Consider the following 22,306-nt stretch of genomic DNA (forward strand, 5'->3'; position numbering starts at 1 on the left):
TGATTGGACGAGACCGAGAGAGGGGAGATCCCCGGTGTGGGTCACATTGCTTAACGGCTACTGTAGCCTCCCGGAGAGATCAAGACTTGGCAACAAGTGAAGGGAAGACGGGATGATGAATGGGAGCTGATAGAGGGCCGGTTCGGTGTGGGTGAAGGTTATGTTATGAAATAGAAATCCAAGCCGCTTGGTCATGCGGGGCCTGTGGAGGGCTATGACCGGTCCCGAGTCCCGCCTGGCTGCCTCCTACCTGGTGCCGGTCGGAGCCAGGATACACAGAATCACTGTCTCTGACTCCTGCTTGTAAACAAACCGAATACTCTGGGAATGACAGGCTGTGAAGCCAAAGATGCTGCCGCCTACACATGACTCCCATTCCTTCCTCCTCATTAGTGAGGCCTCAACTTTCTTCCCCTCCTGTCATCTTGAACTCAAATATCACCTGTGTCCACTTCCACGTGGATGATGATGATGTTCTCAATAATACAGGTCCTCTGGTGATGAATCCACATTTCCCAGCAGCCTAATCTTTCAGGCCCAGGAATAGACAATGTGGTGGGTGTATATGGCAGCGAGAGAGCTGGCACACCGGAGACTGATCACGACTATCCAAGTCAAAAGGAAGCAGGCCGGCAGGCTGAGGGACATATTTTAACCTTGACAGTTTTCGGAGAGGTATCATTACAAGTTAGTCCAATACTTCCGAAAAACACCATGCCAGACACGGTATCTTCTCTGAATGTTCTTTTCATTTGGAGATAGGGGACGGTTCCCCCCCCCCCCTCCTCCCCATCGTCTTTTCCCCAGACTGTTCCTACAAACACAGCCAGCCATTTACAAAAACATAGCGTCAAGCCAACGCTGGCGTTCCTCCTGGAGGATCTAGGAATGACGAAGCAGTGGCTCATTGCTGAGACATCCTGGAGAGACCCTGAGGCGAGGGAATGGAGCTGGCCCCCCAGACGCCTGGAGGCCGTCGGGATACACATTGGCCTGGCCACAAAAATGAACCTTTGGCCAGCGCTGGCCGCCTCTCTGGTTTTATACAAATATACTTGCGCTGACACACATAGCAGTGGAAAAGTGTGACTGGAGAGAACTGAAGAACATGTGAAGATGGAGAGAAATGATGGGAGAATTTGGGATTTGAGGGTAAAATAGGAGGCTTGGGGTTACTAAATTCTCTGATTTCTTTTTCTATCTTCCGCAGAAGCCAAACCTCACTGGGTGAATCACAATTCCTTGTAAACAGACCACAAGAACACATTGGCGCCTAAGAAGCTTCATAGATAATGATCGGTACTCATGAAGGAAACAGCATGTGCACTACGTCCATCTCACTTTTTACAAGCATTACTGTTCGCAAACTTTGAGTTTCTACATACTTCGTCATGCACGTGTCTCTTTTATCTGCACACATTGAATGAATTTATTGATCTAAGCTTCCATCCAAAATACTGACGTGAGCCAAGAAGATACTTATGATAGAATGCTTTTGTACATTTTGACTCAAAGTAACGCCAATAAAACAAGTAGTTTCTAATAAGTAGGGTTTTCAAAACTCCGTTGATTGTGTTGAATCTATCCATGGTATGCTTTTGTTTAATGTTTTTTCTTCGCTTAAATGCATTTTATGCCAAATTTAACAGACACAAGTAGATTGCAGCTGGTTTGTGCTCCACCATTGAGCACCGTGATTCACTCATGAATGAATCCTCCGTATTTTATCCCAACAAAAACATGCACATTTACCTTCTCGTCTATTTTAAAGGTTCTTTTTTCATCCGACTCTGTACGTATTACAAACATATTCAACAGTAATTGAAAATTGTATAGCTAAAGCCAACATTTTGAGTTGATGGTAATGCATCAACACAATTCTAAGAAATGAAATAACATAAAACACATGTCTTAAAAATAAAAATCACAGCAAGCATTGGAGAAATATACTAGTGAACTTTCTTGTTGCTACAGTCCTTATCAAGTCACGTGACACTACAGCAACTACTGTCTGAATACTTGGCTATATTATTTATAAATGTATACTGCAGCTGAATAATTTGACTAATACAATATAATGCATAACACCTGCTTTTAAAACATACACACAGGTCTGATAAACTTGAATATATGTTAATCGACAAGTTACACTTCACATACAGAAGATAAATGTATCATTCTACAAACGATAATTAGTTACTAAATATATTAAAAAAAACATTAAAATAAGATAATGTTAATGTAACACTGTGTGTTTAAGAACTCAAAGCCAATTTGAATAAAATGTCTTCGGAGACACTCATTCATAGAATTACATAATATCACCGCATGATGAAAATAGTTAAAAGAGCCAATGGCAGAAACTAAATATATTAAATCAATTGCTGCTCGCTAACGATGGGGAACCCTCACTGTTCATGGTTCATTGTTGTACCGAAATGACAAAACACTGTGAAGACACAGCAGAGAGAGAGAGATGAGACTGTTAAAGAGACATTAAAGAGAAATCTAACAAATGGAGAGAGCCTTCACTCACACACTATAAGGATAATTACAAAAAGACAAGAATGAACGAGACACAACAGTTGCGAAAGGCAAAAGTACTTAGTATGTGTCTGTTTGTACAAAACTCTCTCCTCATTGAAATATTTACATTAGAATATGTGCTTAAGCCCCGCACCACTGAAAACACTTTGTTTTTCTGGAGATTAAATTAAACAATTTGAAAGCCAGCATACAAATATCATCCCATCAAAGTGACATGGTCACGATTCAGCTTCAGTTTCAATTTGTGTCCATAACTAAGTTGATTTCACGCCCTAGGTACGGAGATTATGGGCTGACAAAATGATGCTGTTAATGTGTCCATTATGGTGATGAGTCACAAGTATATAAAAGAAGAAGAAAAAGGTTAATTCCATTACATTTGTTTGACTCTATTTTGGACTACATTCTCCCTTAAGAACCCCCACTGTTGGATGATAAGATGATTATGTATTATTAATAAGGAAACTGGCGCCGTCTCGCTGTGTTAAAGACTATTTTAAAAGATTCAGATAAAAGATAACTGATTTTTTTAAACTATATATTTGACGATTTACTTGTTCAGTCATTATGCCATGTAGTGTTAAAAGTAAACTAATAGTATTATTATTGTATATTTCCAGGAAAATACAACTTCATATTGAAATGTATCGTCAGATGTTAAATTTTGGGTGAATTGTTTTTAGCAAATAAACGCTTAATTGTCACAAGCCTCATGTACGGTTTAGTCATGACCAATATATTGATATCATTCTAGTATTTGCTGAGAGTTCATGCTACAGCCACGTGGTTATGCTAGTTTGATGAAAACAGCTGATAACTTTGTCTACCTCTGTCACATGTGACAGTGACTTACTGGATACTACACAACGCTGTCAAGCCTTTCCTGCTACTCTAAAGGTGGGTCATGAATAGACAGCTGTGTAGCCACCTTCTCCTCTGCCGGACCATCCTCCCGGCGAGTGATGCAGTTTCGCTGCGATATATTTAGGCTCACGGTTCGGGACGGGAAGAGGTGAAGCGCTGAGGTTATTTGATTGCTTCATTATGGTCATATATATGGTCATATATTTATGTATACTTTGTTATGTATGTCATTACATGTACACTCAGGAGTGTTTGTTTGTTTTTTGTGTGTGTGCAAATGTGTGTCTGTGTGTGTGTGTGTGTGTGTGTCTGAGTAAAGAGGCCTCAGTGTTCGGACCACCCTGCGTGCTCGGCTGAGTGACAGCATGGGCCTCAAGACTCTCGTAGTACACACACACTTGCTCAGACACACTCGCACATACAGTATTCAACCGCACACATTTTTCAACATGTTTTTTACCCTATTAATGTCTCATGACCAAATACATATCAGACTCCAAAGCAAACACGCTGCCTTAAAACTAAAGAAATCACTTTGTGACCAGGAGGGGCGGGCGGTGCCAGCCTGTCAATCATCTCCCGGTGACTTCATCTCAATATCTCATGTGTCTTCTTAAGAAGTTTTTTTTTTATTATTCGCTCACATCCAGACCCCAGCTTCTTATAATTCCTTGTAACATATCACTGTTTGCTTTTCAAAATTGATTACTTTGGGCTGGAATTAATGATGTTTAACTACTTACCTCAATGAAATGTTATCCTTGCTAATAGTGTGTACTTGGGCTTCTGATGTGAAAATCCAACACCAATGTGTGCTGATCTCATTCACTTTAGGAAAATATCATCCTCTTACCATCGGAGGCTCCAAGAAGAAGCCAGTGTCTGTTTCTCGCAGAGATCTTTTTGTGTTGTGTTTAATACTTTACACATGCTGTTGCTTAAGGTTGTCACTGACCGTCCTGTTTATTAAGATGAAATTCAAGGTCATTTTTGACCATTAAATAGAAGTAGAAGAAGAAGCTGTCGCGTCATTTCCTGTTAGTGTGTAGCAGCAGTGTTTGATTTGAGACATACAATTTGTGTACTAGTTAGTACGTACACTAAACTGATGCATACTAACTTCTAGCATACTAAGAGTAGTATGCGATTTGAGACACAGCATTGGTTTAAATTATTAGGAGTAACAACAAGACCTTTATAAACCTTTAAATCAAGTAAAATAGTTAAATAATTAAAATGGTTTAATAATGAATCTTTTATTCGTCCTTTGGTCACAGCGAGCTTATGACTAAATGATACCAGGTTATGAAACTGGGCAGTAACAAGTATCAATGTGTTTGTATGTTTATCGCATTATATCCACGGTAATGTTATTGTAAGTAAGTTGGTAAGTAAATTATATTTATAGAGCGCTTTTCTAGACCAAGGTCACAAAGCGCGTAAACCATCGAAACAATACTCAATACAATATATACTTAAAAGGTCAAGATAACACGGAGAACAACACAGGAGTTCAAGAAAATCAAGGAAAAGCCTGCACAAATAATAATATCTTAAGATGTTACTTGAAGGAGTCAGTAGATCATCAAACACAGAGGGAGAAGAAGATCGTTCCAAAGCTTAGGAGCAACAGCCTGGAAGGATTTCTCTCCTCTGGTCTGGAAGCGTGTTCAGGAACCATCAGTAGATTCTGCTCCACATATTTAAGAGCCCGAGCTGGGGTGTAAGGCTGGATCAGATCAGTGATGTAAGCCACAAACAAAAACATTGTGAAGCCCACTCAAAGCTGGAAGCATGTATATTGGGGTCCTTTCATAAATATATATATATATGATCATATTAACGAAAACCCTTGGTTTTTCTCGGCACGCAGACTTTTCATTTCTTAAATATCAGAAAAGGTCATAATTTGGACCTAGATCATGTCGAAGGTATAGATGGTTAAACTCTATTTGTTACAATCATCTTCCTTTTGTTGCCACTCTTTTTTCTTCAATCAAAAAAAAATAAATGAATAAAAATGATTTCTGAACCTTTGTTTTCCGGTAACCTCACATAACCAGAATGTGATTGTTATACTAATCCTAATGGAGAGTGAGCTCATTTTAAGAGAGCTGATTTGCTTTCATGTCAACGACCACTTCAAACACTGAACCTGTCATTGAACACGAACAAGGGTTAATCAACGGACGTGCGTGGAGTTTGTGTCACCGGCTGATGATGGTTTTTATCAATGAGTCACTGGACCCTGAGACCGTGTTACGATCATGTTGTGACTCACATGAGGAGGAAGCGACAAGTGAGGTGCATACGCAGGTGCTAATATTCTACAAAGAAAAACCATGTGTTATGATTCACGCGTGATACGAGTTCAGGAGCTACTGTAGGCGTGTGTTAGTCATCATCCAACCCTGTTTTAGAACTTCACCGCGAACATGTCAGTTTAACTCTCGAGGTTGTTAAAGTAAACACATCAGTTTGAACTCGCTCACCTTTTCTACATTTACATTTCGTTAAGATGAGACTCTGAAGATGTCTGCCGGTATATATGCGCAGATTTTCTCCAACCTTTGCCCAACTTTGATTAGTTATTTTGTTGGTGTATGAAATACATTCTGTCACGACAGTTATCATAGCATCATCATCCCAGTAATGCCTTTGATTTGTGTCCAGCTTTCGGCAACACTGTGTTAAGTTTAACAGTTTAAAAGGGTTTTAGCTTTCAAAGGAAATAAAATCTGTTAGTAAGTTTTTCTCTTGAAATGTTTATATATATATAGATACTACATATATATACATATGCCACAGTACAGATTTGAATCCAGTAGGATTTGGAATCCGACTAGTACAGATTGGAATTGCAATCTGTAGATTTAAGTGTTAGAAAAATGTTAATTCTTAATTGTATTGTTAGAGATTTTGAAGCTTAGAATTTCAGATTCCAAGTCTGTATGTGTAGATTCTGAATAAAATCATGGTTTGGAATATTGTTGTTTCCTTTACATTAACACCATACCATGGAAATAGATTTGAGTTTATCCAAGGACAGATTGACGGTATTTTAATTGCGAATTGTCCTATGACACATTTTGATTCCAATCTACCATGGGACAATCCGCAATGGTCCAAATGAATAAGGTCTATGACCCGGACCAGGCGGCTGTCCTCATGGTTACAATGTGTATTGACAGAAGGGTTATCAGATATCTAAAATATGAAGTAATTTACCTAGAATAGTAAGGGTAAATGTTTTTGGTGTGAAATGATTTAATCTATTTTCCACAACATTTTGATGTAATCCAAATTTCTCCTCTTAGAATTAGAGATTGTCCTGGTAGAATTCCAATTTGTCCTCGGATAGGTTGGAATTCCAATATTCAGATCCCAATACAGTAGTAGGATTCCAATCTCTCCTGGTAGATATTTGAATTCAATAGTAGAATCTGGTATCCTTCTAGGACAGATTGGAATTCCAATATTCAGATCCCAGTTCAGTAGTAGGATTCCAATCTGTACTAGTATAGATTGGAGTGGGCGGGGCTTAAGCACATTTTCTAATGTCAATATTTAAATGAAAAGAGAGTTTTGTACAAACAGACAGACATACTGATGATACAATAGAGGTTCAAGATCCATTAAGACACACTTAATTCAACACATTAGTTGCTCTTTAAGTAGTGCTAGTGTTATTTATGTGATTATTCTTAACAATCCGAGTGTAACAAACACTGAAACACATCTCATCAAGTGAACATAATTGTCATTGATCACAACTGTGAGTAGAGAGAACTTATTTTTGGAACCTTTTAAAAACATAGAAATACAATCTATTTCTACATTTTTTTCATTTTCCCAAGTATTCGCTTCAGTTGCGCCTCATTTGTTTGGACTCTACTCAGGTTTTGTGTTGGCATTCCTAATCCAATAACTGTCATGTCGTTTGTCCTTGTTTTATTTCGTCATTGTTTCCATGTTTGAAGCAGAATCATGGCGATGGAGGAGGTTGCAGCGCTCCAACACTGAGCCATAGTTTTCTTTGTTGATAATCCAAGTGCTTGGCCGGGTGATGGTACGAAAAAGCCAACCAATCTTAACACATTCCAGGCTGCTTTCACAATGTGACTTTTTTATGATTACAAGTTGCATTTAGCCTGTGAGTTATTTCTCAAACCCGTGCTCTTCCCAGATCTAATGGGCAATTATCTGAGGAGTTAATGGGAGTCCGATTTCACAGAGTTATTTATGTCCACGAATATTATTCAAGCCGATGCCATTGTGTGGAAACATGGCAGACTCCTGCTGACCGCTCGCCTTGTTTACAGCTTTCCTATGGAATCCCACACAGATCGTACGCCAGAACTAACCGCTCGTGTGTGTGCGTTCAAGAGATCCATAAGTAGTGTGTGTGTGTATGATGTGCATTAATGCCTGGTGAGAAAATATACCGAAGACAAATGTGCACATGCTTTGGCCACCCCTACAGGAACCCACATAAACACCACCACAGACACTTATACAAGCCATAGACCCGCCACCACAGACTCACACACATATAGAGCAGTTCCCAAAGACGCACACAAACCAGAGACACACTCCAGCGACAAGTCTCCGTGACATCATGGCTCAGATGACAGCACGTCTTCCAGCCCTATTAGTCTGATTGTAGGTGTCTCCGCCGCAGTGATTTATGGGTAAATATCCATAGTCTCGGTCTGTTGTGTTGATTTATAGGCCGTGCTTTGGTCCCCTCACCACAGAATCTGGGAGGTGGAATGCTGTATAAATAATATCATTGTAAAAGTGGAGACAGTGAGACAGATGAAGAACCACCCTGTAAAGTTCCCAACGTCTGTTTTCTGTGAATGACCAGAGAGAGAAAATGAAAGTGGAATCAATATCCTCGCCTCCTCGGCTCCATGGATTTTTGTTATTACTTTTCAGTCATACTTATCATATTTCTTCGCAGATCCTCATAATTATTATTAATTTCCCAAGGAAAAAGATTAATTTTATAATAACATGGAAAGACTGTCACTACTACTACTATACACAACTAATAATAAAGAATGGAAATTACAGTCAAAAGTTCAAATAATTAGATTCCAAGTGGATAATTAAACCATTTAGTTTCTTTAACACGCCCCTTATAGAAAGCAAAATAATATGAACTCCACAAGTATTTGCCCCAACCAATAACCTATGGAGAAAATGTTCCTGTATAATATTCTATATAATGTTAAATTAATTTTCTTTTAGCCCAGAGAACTCATTTTATAGGGAAGCTCTGTCTCTGTTTAGAAAAGTGCTGACTACATGTAAAAAGTTAAAGTGATAGTTCACCCAAAATTCAAACTTCACTCATGGTCTACTCACCCTCATGTCGACTAAGGGTTGGGATTATTTTCAGAGCAATCTGTTAGACCAAAAAAATGTATGCCAATTTTAATGGAGCCACTATAGATCAGTTGCCTTCGTCTTCATCTTCGTCCAAAAAGACACACGTAATGCTCATCTGTAACTTCCATCTTGCATACTTGACAAGATGAGTTGTTGGAAGTCTTTATTTAAAACTCATTTGTAGCAGAAGTGTAAACAATAACATGCTATACAAACAGAAAGTACTAAATATCACAAGCGCTTCCAGTCTACTGTCTTCACTACTGTCCACTGGATTTGCTTGCGGAGTTTAACCGGAAAACTTCTGGTTTGTGTAGCTTGTTATTGTTTAAACTTCTCCTACAAAACAATCTTAAAATATGGACTTGTTTAAGTTTTCACCTGGGCCACAATATTTCAAATTTTAAGGCTCCTTTTGGTTTAAACGTTAAATCATGTTGAAGAGTCCCAGGAGGACGAGGTCGACATGAGACACAGAACTGTTTACAGATTTAAGCGGTGAAGAGTAGGAAGGCAACTGATTACAAGAGCATTATTGAGTTTTTCATATTGTGTGGTAGTTATTACTGGTGATACTGTCATTGCAGAGAATGTTGATGTAGACAAGGTTGAAATGAAGTGGACAGTACCAGGTTAAGTAAGTAAGTAAGTAATTTTTATTTGTATAGCGCTTTTGCAGGCAAGGGTCACAAAGCGCTTAAACAATCAAAACAATATTCCATAAAGTATATATTTTAAAGATCAAGATAATACTGAGAACAACACAGGAGTTCCAGAAAATCAAGGAAAAGCCTGAACAAATAGAAATGTCTTAAGATGTTTCTTGAAGGACTCAGTAGATCCATCAAGCGCAAAGAGAGAGGAAGATCGTTCCAAAGCTTAGGAGCAACAGCCTGAAAAGATTTCTCTCCTCTGGTCCTGAACCGTGTGTGAGGAACCATCAGTAGATTCTGATTTACAGACCTCAGAGCCCGAGCTGGGGTGTAAGGCTGGATCAGATGCTGAGTTCCTTTTGTACAACGGAATTTTTTAAAACATTTGCGCAAGATAAACATTATAATCAATATATAATTAGGATCTAATAAGGAATGTCAATGAGAATACAATAACAAATAAAATTCACGTTTGTTTTCAGTCATTGAGAGCTGAATACCAAATATGAAATGGAGTTTAAAGCAGCAACAAATCAGGAGATAAGTTAAACTAGTTCATCTTTTAGATGAGCTACAGGTGCGTTTTGCCTGGTGTGAGCGAGACTTATGTGAACTTCCTGTCTGTACCTTTATTAGCAACATTTATCTTGCTACAAATGTCTCACCTGTGTCTTACCTGGTGTAATACTGGTTATTATCTTTTGAAATAAGTCTGTAAGAAGATGTCTTTCAGCACTTATTTGGGAGAAGAGGCCACATACGAGTGGACTTTGTGGCGAACAGAATGGCATTAGTGTCACCAGACTGACGGATGCGGATGCAACACGCTGCTCGCCTACAGTGGTGCTGGATAAAACCGTTATCTTGCAGCACAGGCGTAGACTAATGGATGTCATTGATGCGGAGAACAAAAAACGATTCAGCCGAAGAGCCACAGATAAACGAAGGGAACAAGATTGTACTTGGGGTAAAGAAAGAAGAACATGAATATATCATCAACTAAGATCATCTCTGCTGTGTTAGTGGACCTGGTTATAGAAAAGTCAGTTTTGGAGCCGCTTCAACATTCAAAACCAGTTTAAAAAGAGAGATAAAGTCGTCCTTGTGCTTACAATCGTGTCCTTCAAACTGCATCACGTGACTGACAGTTCAAATGGAACCCACAGAGTGCTCACATCCCGGGGAGCCTCTTCCAAATCCTGAGTCCATTAACGGAGGAGAAGATATCGGTGCGAGTGGAGGAGTATAAACGAGTTGAACAGAAGTGTATCGACAGATTGTAACTTCACAGCTACGTCAGCGCGTTTGACATTTCCCCCACTGATGAGTAATCCCAGTATTCGCCGGAGTTACACAAAAGAAAATTCACCGGACAATGAGGTGGCAGTGATTTCCTTTTCTGTCAGAAGTCGATGACACACCGTGAGTCACGCGTGAGCACATCCTGCATACACTGTTTGCACACATGTGAGTTGACGTTTGGTTCTCATCATGTATGATGAGTCACATGTGCGGACACAGAAGAATAATCATGAGGTAAATGTTTATCTTGTAACAACTCTGTGTTTGTCTTTGATGTGCAATTGTTTCAGCTCAGTGTTGCTCAAACACACCGGCTTGTATGATGTTGTAGAAATATGAGGAACAAACACGAGCGAATTTGTTTGTTTGTTTGTTTGTTTGTTTGTGGTCGTCTGAAGATGCGTCTGCTGCTTTCATGTCTTTGAGGAAGGGACGGCTGCTGAGAAGCCAGGTGGTCAAAGCTTATGTCAATCGTCTCGCTGCAGACCGTCGAGTGTGAAGTTTGACTCACACTGGTGTTTACACGTCTCTTAGTCAATAAATGATCATTAATATTCTTGGATTTTTATCTTGAATTGGTCAAAACAAATTGATTTAAAAAGTGACTTAATTACTGCCAATTTCTTGCCAAGTTCTGGTCTTTTTGCCACACCCTACCCTTATTTTGTATTAATTATTTCCAGTCCTGATTGGAATGAAAACCGACAAAGTAAAAAATGATTAGGCGTCAGTATTTTTCTTGTACACAACATAAATGTAGGTGATTTATTTTTCCTTGTGAAATTGAAACATTTATAATTTTCCATTTTTTCCCCTTTCATCTTTGACAATTGTAAATTCATCAAGTAAATTGGAATTCATACTTACATTTTAATACATTTGAAAGAGATAATAATTCATCAAATAATTACAAAACACACCATAATTTCCCTTCAATTACTGAATTGTATCTACTATCAACAATCAATTTGTTTATTTACCTCAGTAGCTCATTGAATATGACAATCTAGACTAATATTAATGACTCGTCAATAAATAATCATCAATATTATAGATTGTTTACGTTATGTAGGCAACAAATGTGGATTTAAAAGTTCAAATTACATAATTACATAATAATTACAAGAAAATATTTGTATTTATCTCGACCTGATTAGAATGTCTACGCAAAAAGACATGTCTCTAGTTCAACACTGCAGAAAACTGACAAGAAACCGTTTCCTTCAACTGAGAAAAATCTCTAAACCTAGTGAAAATGATGTCACAACACGATCTTGAGCTTATAATCCATGTGTTGGTGTCTTCTTGTCTGGACTATTGCAACAGTTTCTTTTTTTCGTGTCTTAACAAGAAGGAGCTGTCTCGCCTACAGTTAATACAAAACTCTACAGCAAGAATTCTGACCCGCTCTAGTAGAAGAACTCACATTTCCCCATTCATTTAAACTCTGCATTGGCTGCCAGTTTCATTCAGGATGAATTTTGAAATTCTGGTTCTTACTTTCAGAGCTATTTATGTTCAGACTCCTTCTTACATCAGTGATCTGATACAGCCTTGATCGTTAAAGCGCTTTGTGACCCCGGTTTAGAAAGGAGCTTTACAAATAACTTTTTTACAAATTTTCTTGAACGCAATATTTTTTTTTTCTCTTGAGCATAGAATTTAAACATTTGAGATTTTCCTTATCAATCTTTTGACCTTTTAATTTTGATAATCTGATTCATACACACATTTTAATACATTTCAAAGAGAAAATAAAATGTCGAAAGGTTACAAAACACACCATCATTTTTATTTGCTGGATTTTTATTTCCTCTCAAGCATCAGTATTTTCTTATTGGTTCACCACATGATCGTATTGAATATGACAAACTAGACTTGTATATTTAATTTGTCTGCCTCATAAATGTTGCTTTAATATTTATTGAGATGATTTAATTATATTTCTTTCTTTAATCCATGTGTGACCAAGGGGTTCTAGCTGTGCCCCCCTGCCAATATCACAATTGATAATCCAGTTTAAAACCAAATTAACAGTTTTCTTCTTACCTAACACTAATTTAATCCACAATATATGAGGAATAATCCTCCCCCTTGCGTTCGATAACCGGGTCCAAGTAGGAAAAACCGTGGGTGCACCTGCTGTGCCACATCCAGTCAACCTCCATCTCCCCCCCCCTCCGACAGCGGCCCCCCCATGATCACTCACTTCAGGCTACTTAGTCTATAATGAGCATTTCCTTCTGCCCCCTCCACCTTTTTCTCTCACTCTCTTTTCCCTCTGTTTCTATCCTCCCCTGCTCACTATGTGCAGAATTGGAGAAGCTTATCACCTAGCAACCACAATTAAAGTACAACAAGTCAGCCGCGGCAGTAGCAGCCACCGTCGCGGCGAGCTTCGCAAACCCTCCGTGTGACCGGCGGCTCTAGACGGCTAGAGGATGGATCGAGGGAAGTGTAGAAGTTAAAGACAAGTCAGCGTTAATTGTAGCCACCTTTTGCTAGAGGAGGAACTATCGGGGGAACTGAAGGCAGCAGAGTGGAAAATCCTTCCTCAGCAACTTGGCTCTCTGGGATCAACAGGTATGTGATGGAATTACAGGTGTCGCTTCTGTTGGAGCGAGCGTCAGATTCAGAGTTGATCTGGAGGAAGCGTGCTCTGCTCTTGATGATGTTTCCACGAGGATGGATTGGCAATGAGTTTAATGGCTGATGCGTGTAGGAATGACTGACACCTGCTGTGAGATGCACCTGCTTTACAACGCATGCTTGACAAGAGGTAGAGTAGTACATGTATTTTTGACTTTGTCGCTTGATTTTAGTGTAGTTTACTTGCATATAATAGTTCATCAAAATCATGTCAGTTGTGTATTTTTGAATGAATGAATATAATCTGTATTTCTTTTTAAATGTGGGTTTTTTGCTGCTGCATCTAAAATGATTTATTTAGATTCACAAAATAATTAAAGTATATAATCCGTATATTCAGTTAATCATTAGGTAGAGAGGTTCATATTACATAACGTGTGAGGTTTGTTTTTTCTTTTCAATTCATTTGTGTTTTGAAGTTCCATGCGTAACTACGATAACTCCATTGAGTTATTTACAAACTATTAGCATTTAAAAAACAATATAATCAATTCAAACAATCCAGATTAGAATGAATAAATATATCATCTTGTTGGCATTACAAGCCCTTAATGCCATCAAATACAAGTTAACACGTTCATATCGTCATGATAATTCTGATGTCTTTATTTACTGTTTTTTAGTTCTCATTTTACGGTTAATATTTATTCTTTATTCTTTGCTATTCTGCTCTCTAAAGCTGTTGCATAATCATTTACTCATATTTTTCTACACATATATAAACATCAACTTGGAACCGTTTTTCTGAACTAGTATATCAATTTATTAGTTAAAGAAATACCAACACATCATCATCCTTGTCGGTATTTGAAAGATATTATTTGATGACCCGAGGTAATGTTCAGCCACCTTTTCCCATCTTTTGTTGATACTCTCACTTACTGTGTCGACGCCTGGGAGAAAATGGTGGAGAGTCTACTGAGGTGGCAGCTTTTTCTCTGAGGGTTGAAGAAGGAAGATCATTGGATATAAATATCACTCAGACATGTTCATGGACAGCGAGCATAAACCAGGAAGGGACGACGTATTTCTCAACGCGGTCCCTTATAAAAGAGGTGGTGCTCCATCGATCGACTTCCAGAGAGAGCCATCAGCTGAGTATATTACAACAATTCAAATTAGGTCTTAAATGTTCTTTCACCAATCATTGAAATAAAGGTTTTCCTCATGCTTCCCTACCTGGGTGAGCCGCGGGGGGGGGACCTGCATGGCACTTCCTGACCCCCTGCCGAGGGGATTTTACGCTAAAGGTAAATGCTCAGAGGTGGCACTCGGGGCAGAAGGTCACTGCCTTCATAACCCCGGTCCTTCTAAACCTCACCTCTGTGGCTGGATGGTCAAAATGTCATTGCACTCTTCACATAAAAGCCCACTCGCTGGTGGGTACAGATTCAAAGGGTTGGCACAGTTTGCTTCGACCACAGATGCCACACTGTGAAGCAAACACCAAAAATCTTCAAGAGTGGCCAGACGTTCAACAAGGGATGGTTGTTGCGACACTTGTTTCCGGTTCCTGAAGCTGTGCTTTAAGCATGTTATAAGGAATTGTCCCTAAAACAAATTAACAGTGGAATTTTCGAAAACTGTGTTTTTAATATGCATTTATTATATCAGAATTTTTCTGTTTTATTCGTATTATGTTGTTTTATACATACAGTAGATGATGACAGGGAAGATTAAATTGGAATCTCTTGATCATAGTTGACTCAGTAAAGGACTAGTTTGACTTGAACTGGCAGCAGAAGATGATAGTTTGGATTAAATAAATAACACATTAACAGCATCACAGTTAAGAACTTTGAAGGCTAAAATTGAGTTGGAATGGTGGTGAGATGCCTTGAAATCAGGGTCGCGTATATTTGTTTTTTAACTTATTACTCAGATGTTTTCACCATAGAGACGGAGCAACCATTCGTTTCATGGTAACCTCATCCTCAAGCTAACAGTGAGAACAAAGAACAGCTGTTGAAACTCAGCAGACAATAACCAGTTTGAATAGCGCTAACATTGATCGTTGATGCGTTATTTGGTGCATGTTTGTAGAAAATAAATCTAATATATAGTCAAAGCTCGGAGAGAAAAGCTCCAGTGAGTTGATAAGAGTCACAAATATACTGCAGGTGAACACGGCTGTATTTTGTTGAGCCTTCAAAGGTGGCTTGAGAGTGAAAATCTCTGCCACACTGACCCACGACAATCCAAGTTCATGAACAGCGTCCAGAGATGAGTGGGCAGACGTTTCCTTCACCAAACTATTCATGATGATGACGGATGCGTCACTAAGAACTATGTTACCTGGAATAAAAAAAAAAAGTGAGTCTGAACGGAGCTACGGAATGAATCACTTGTGAAAGGCTCAATAGCGCCTCCTACTTGGTGCTTATATTTGTCATCACTCCGGAGGAGCAGGAGGAGGAGATGAGGTCATGTTGTGGAGCTTGTGAGGATTTTCATAGAAGAATAAAGAAACATAATTGAAGAATTGAAGGTCAAAGATTCGATGATTTAGACATTATTGTTATTAGAACTGTTAATGTTACTATTGTTGTTGTTATTATTGTTTTTGTAATTATTATTATTATTCTTTTCATTATTATTATTATTTATTTATTCATTATTTTTCTTCTCGTCTTCTTCTTCTTCATGTTTTCTTCACAATGTCCTCTTCTTCTTAATGTCTTCTTCTTCTTCTTCATGTCTTCTTCTTATCTTCTTCTTCTTCTCGTCTTCTTCTTAATGTCTTCTTCTTCTTCGTGTCTTCTTCTTCATGACTTCTTCTTGTCTTCTTATTCGTCATGTCTTCTTCTTAATGTCCTCTTCTTGTTAATGTCTTCTTCTACTCTTCTTCTTAATGTCTTCTTCTTCTTCGTGTCTTATTCTTCTTGTCTTCTTCTTTATGCCTTCTACTTCTTCTTCTTCCTTATTTCTTCATATCCTTGTCTTCTTGTCTTCTTCTTTTTGTCTTCTTCTCCTTCATGTCTTCTTCTTCTTCTCCTTGTCTTCTTGTCTTCTTCATGTCTTCTTCTTATTCTTGTCATCTTTTTCTTCTTCATGTTTTCTTCTTGTCTTCTTCATTTCTTCTTATAATTCTTCATGTCTTCTTCTTATTATTCTTCATGTCTTTTTCTTCACATCTTCTTCTTCTTGTCCTTTTCTTTATGAGTTTTTTCAAATCAAGGTCATAGTTACTAGTTGATCTGGCTTCAAAAGGAAAATTCAATTTAAATAAAAATCTGATTTTATTTGATCACACATTTAAAGTGGAAAGAAGTTGTTCTCTTCTGTTAAAAAGGGAACATTCAAATAGCCGCACATCTATTTATATCACATTGATGTGTCACACTTAACTTAAAAGTTTTCAACATCATTACCATTCTTTTACGTCATGTGTAGACCTAATACCAGGAAGTGTCGGCGCTCCGGGCGGCTGTTTAGCTTCACAGCGTCGACTGGCGTGGGCTCTTTTTTAGCCAACAGTGAAAGTGATGCTATGGGTGATGCTGCGGTGTCTAAGAATAACACGTATAAATATTGTTCCCTCATTAACCTGATTGTTAAAAGCCAGAGTTGCCCGAGAGGAAGGTGCAAAACAGCAAGTAGATATCTCCAAATGTCCCTGAAGCTTTGTTTGTGTTTGTGTGAAACTCACAGCCTGAGCCACCTGAGAGGGATGATGTGTGGAGCACAGGAACGCTCAGTGTGTGTCCGCACCTTCGGGTATGAATGTATTTGTGTCCTAGCTGAAGGGAGGATCAACGGGTTTGCAGGAAAACTGAGATGGCAGATGCTAATACTTTTTTGCATCTGACTGAACGTTTCATTTGACTTTGTCATCGAGAGAATGACCTTAAACGTCCACTGGAGCTTTTTTATTCATGTTCCTGGAAAGCACCTATTTTAGAGGCGGTTATCCTTATATGCCCGACACTTTTATTCACTTTATTTTAGTCTAACTTAATTTAATTGACACAGTTATTATTTTATAGCAATACTTTGCTTCCTAACATGCACACGTTTGTCCATGTATCAAGGAGTTATTGTTGGTTTAACAACATTGATCACTCCTGATTTTCTGGAACTCCTGTGTTGTTCTCAGTATTGTCTTGACCTTTAAAGTATATCTTTTATTGAATATTGTTTTGATTGTTTAAGCGCTTTGTGACCCTGGTCTGGAAAAGCGCTATATAAATACAAATTACTTACTTACTTACTTATTCCTCCATATCAAGGACTCTGAAAGGGAAGCTACAACTTGTCACGAGGCTTCTATACGTCCCTGGTGAGGAGTTCTGGGAATGTCCAACTGTGAGGAGGTCTACAGACTTCAGAGATGCCTGTGAACACCATAGTATTCCCTGAGAACATGAAGATGTTTCTCGCAGTTGTTGTGTAAAAAAAGATAAATAATCTGCCTAATATTTCCGGAACATACCCTAAGGTGCAGGTTAGTGAGTAAGACTTTCCAGAACCAGATTAGTGAGTGAAACTTGAACCAGGTTAGTGAGTGAGACTTGAACCAGGTTAGTGAGTAAGACCAAAACCAGATTATTGAGTAAGACTTGAACTAGGTCACACAGTAAGATTTCAACCAGGTCAATGAGTAAGACTTGAACCAGGTTATTGAAAATTGAACCAGGTTAGTCAGACTTTAACTAAGTTAGTGAGTAAGACATCAACCAGGTTAGTGAGTGAGACTTGAAGCAGGTTAGTGAGTGAAATGGTGAGGCGTCAACCAGGTTAGTGAGTAAGACTTGAACCAGGTTAGTGAGTAAGACTTTAACCAGGTTAGTGAGTAAGACTTTAACCAGGTTAGTAAGTAAGACTTGAACCAGGTTAGTGAGTAAGACTTTAACCAGGTTAGTGAGTATGACTTAAAACAGGTTAGTGAGTGAGATGTCAACCAGGTTAGTTAGTGAGACTTGAACCAGGTTAGTGAGTGAAATGGTGAGGCGTCAACCAGGTTAGTGAGTGAGACTTGAAGCAGGTGAGTGAGTGAAATGGTGAGCCGTCAACCAGGTTAGTGAGTGAGATGTCAACCAGGTTAGTTAATGAGACTTGAACCAGGTTAGTGAGTGAGACGTCAACCAGGTTAGTTAGTGAGACTTGAACCAGGTTAGTGAGTGAAATGGTGAGGCGTCAACCAGGTTAGTGAGTGAGACTTGAAGCAGGTGAGTGAGTGAAATGGTGAGCCGTCAACCAGGTTAGTGAGTGAGATGTCAACCAGGTTAGTTAGTGAGACTTGAACCAGGTTAGTGAGTGAAATGGTGAGACGTCAACCAGGTTAGTTAGTGAGACTTGAACCAGGTTAGTGAGTGATACCTGTGACACGATCCTTCTGTTCAATAAAGGTCATATTCTTTTGTTTGCTGCTAATATTTTGCAATTTCTTTCTGTCATTTCAGAGCCTGGGTTCGGCTGAGCGGAAGGAAAATCAGCAGAGGAAGTGAGTCACATTTATAATTCATCCTTAGTGGTTAGCCTCTGCTCCTCCACGTGACAATGTGGCAGGTCTTCATGGTGATATGTCTCGTATTAAATTAGCTGTTGTTGGTGCAGAGTTAATACATTTACAAAACATGCTGCTGGGCTCTGCATATTCTTCCGAGGCTGGAACTGACTGACCCTGAATCAACAACAACGTCTCCAATGTGTGAAGACAACTTCATCTAATGAAGACCTTCATCATCAATGTTGCAACAGTGTTTATTAAATCCACACGCTTCAAAAAACTATATGTTTACATGCAGAAGGTACAAATGGATATAAAGCACATATTTTTCACTGAAATATGCAGACATACCATGACTTACAGGCTCTGCCTTGATGATAAAGATGAAACGCTATCAAATAATTTATTGGAATGTGAACCAATTTGCAGTATTTTTTTAATGTGAATTATACAACGTTTATTTTTAATAGCATTTTTATGAGAAAAAAAAAGTAGCTCACAGTGCTCCGAATATCACAGAATTGCAGCTGCTCTGTTTTTTATTGTATCTTTTGAAAAATTGCAGATGACAGATGTGATTTAATTTAGTTTTAATGAATGGTTTAGTGAAAACTTCCCTCAATGCTTGGATTTTCACCAATTTTTGTAGTCCTTGTCTTTATTCATCAGTCAGGGTATAAACTTAAAATAAATATTCTTGTATTTATAGATTATCAGCTTCTCTATGGGTTAAATATTAGTGGAAAAAAAGCAAAAATTGTCCTTTTTTGTAGTTGCTGATTTGTTTATTTTGTTATCCTTCGCCAGCATTTATTGAGAATTCTGACCTTGCTTCGCTATTGTGCCGGTAATGATAGTATTTTAGAACATTCGTGAATTCTTAACATATAATTATGGAGCGCCGCATGCATGTTCTTGACTACTATGGTTATTCAAGGTATTTTTGTTTCGTCCAGTATAATAATCCACTGCTGTGAAACTTGTTTTTTTTAATTACTACTTTATTTAAAGTATAGACGTCGATGGTCAACATTGACTTTGACATTTATAAATTGGAATCAGTAAAACAAATGTTGACGTAATGCAGTGAAGGTATCTGTTGTGTATTCTGGTGCTGTTCGATTACAGCAGAAAATAGGAACATCTGTTGCCAGGAGACAAGATTCCGTATTCAAGCCCTGTCTGGACGATGTACAGCATTAAATGGGCGCAAGCTATTATTTGACATGGTATGGTCATTTATTTTTCAATTACCATTAAGTAGAAATCAGACATCGTGTTTTGTTGTAAGAAGAGACAATAAATAACATTTACATTGATGCAAATAAGATCAAAAGTTGGACCATCAAAGGAACATCAACCGAAAGCTTTTGATTTAAAACATTACAAAAGAAATAGAGGAACAAACAAGTGACAGAAGACGATAGAAAGTAGGTATTTAATATAACTTGAACTCTCAAGAAAAAAAAAAGAACATTAAATAATTGTATTTAAAAATTATCATCCTAGCTATTCAATTATTTTTTTGATATTACAAAATTATGTTTTTTATTGCAATTGTTCTACAATAGGGGACTGTGATGGATATGTTTGTGGGCTTAAAATAGTTTATTTAATTTTGTGGGGTTTTTTTGGTTTGTTTTTTTATTATTATTAATATACAGCACTTTGTGATTGCCATTTTCTATCAGGCCAACAATAAGTGACACTAAAATTTTAAATCTTTGAACAAGTAGACTAGATACAATACTCAATTTTTCTACACTAGTACATGTTAACTAACTTAATACGATATTTATTTATATGTGTGTTAACATGAAATTAGTCATAAATTAACCATTATAAAGTAATAACTCACAACTTTGTGACTATACTCTACCCTTAATAGCATGGAAATTCACTATGAACACTTTATTTAGTGATCATTAACAGTAAATAAAGAGGTTATTAAATATTAACTTTAATGAAAACTAACTTCTCTCTATTGACCCCTTATTAGGTGTAAGTACTATGACAGAAGGAATTCACTATTGTCACTATTATTTTCTTTTAAAGGAACAAAAGTAATAATAAAATAAAACCGTTAGACTTTTAATAGCATGTTAATTCATCAGAAAAATAATATTTATAAACGAGAATATCTTCCCTATCCTAAAGTGGCAGCATATAAACAATAAAGTATTTGACACTTAACTTTTTCTGAGTTAAAATAATTTAAGTATAATAAGAATAAATAATTAATTACCGTTCATATTCACATCCTTTTTTGTTTGAGTAAGTAGGATGCTGATAATACTAGCATATTTTCCTTTAAAATACAAAGTATTTTTAATAAGGAAATTCTTCTCTCACGGGACTTATGAGGGGTAAATAGAGAGAGGTTTGTTTTCATCAAAGTTAATCTTTAATACACTCTTTATTTCCTGTTAACAATCGGTAATGAAAGTGTTGTTCAGAGTCAACTCCTTAATATCATGCTCTTAAGGGTGGAATGAAGTCACAATAAACAGCATTATTTTGTGCTTTATGATGGTTAAAGGGTGGCCAATTTGTTGTTAATACACATGTGAATAAAAAGTGTATTAATAGTTCATAATGTAAGTAAAGTTAAACCTGACATACACATAGATAAGCGAACAGATTGATAGAAAATATTCTAGTAAAACCTGCTGCAGCAGCAACTCGAGCGGTTTTGATGTCAGTGAAAAGAGACGTTGATTAGACTAATGTATTCACAGGAGCAGGCCGTGTAATCGTTCTCATGTGTGTTGACGTCGCCGTGATTATGTGCGTACGAGTCTCCGTGCGTAAAAGTAGAAATATTTCAAAGTGAATGTCAGCCACGGTTGAGGGAACCAAATTGTCACTAATGGTTTTAATCAAATTCAATATTATGTTTTGTGATCAAACGCACACGATGATGAAGACGGCCCATTTTCTGAAATATTCTGATCTCACACACACTGATCTAATAGTTATTCATTTTTAGGCGGCGAAGTGACCTTTCTGTTCCAGCCGATAGGGAAAAAAAAAAAAAAAAAAGAGCGTGACGGTCCGAGGCGACAGTCGGTCGATGCTCGGAGACCCACCACGTCACCGTGTCATCCTCCATCCAAAGATAATTCTGGTTGAAAGATAATCAGGCTGAGGTTCCTACTGTCTGACCAACGTGAAACACATTCCTTCATATTTCCAGACTTTTCCAGGATTTTGAAATCCCAGTGTAAATACATATTGAGGCGTATTTACAATAGTGGTAATGGCGGTGGAGCGGCGAGCTTACTCAGCAGGCCCCAGTCTTTTTCTGCTGCCAATCTTCACTGTGATTATCTCAAGCGTTTATCTAGTGTGTGTGTGTGTTTGTTCCTTTGTTGTCGATCTTGTTTGTGTTTCACAATAGTATTCATGCCTTTATCGTGTGTGTGCGTGGGCCAGTGTGTATTCG

The 22,306-nt window shown here is 37.9% G+C and overlaps 1 protein-coding gene across 2 annotated transcripts in view; it reads left to right on the forward strand.

Annotated features, from left to right (window-relative positions):
• The window catches only part of ankfn1b (ankyrin repeat and fibronectin type III domain containing 1b), a 152,290-nt gene that overhangs the window by 69,619 nt on the left and 60,365 nt on the right, over positions 1–22,306 (forward strand). For both annotated transcript variants that reach the window (XM_087794209.1, XM_087794208.1), the window contains one exon: positions 18,815–18,855. In XM_087794209.1, coding sequence (XP_087650335.1) covers positions 18,815–18,855 — 41 coding nt within the window. The remainder of the gene's footprint in view (positions 1–18,814; positions 18,856–22,306) is intronic.

Source organism: Callionymus lyra, chromosome 6, assembly GCF_982586985.1.
Source record: "Callionymus lyra chromosome 6, fCalLyr1.hap1.1, whole genome shotgun sequence".
NCBI classification, from domain to species: domain Eukaryota; kingdom Metazoa; phylum Chordata; class Actinopteri; order Syngnathiformes; family Callionymidae; genus Callionymus; species Callionymus lyra.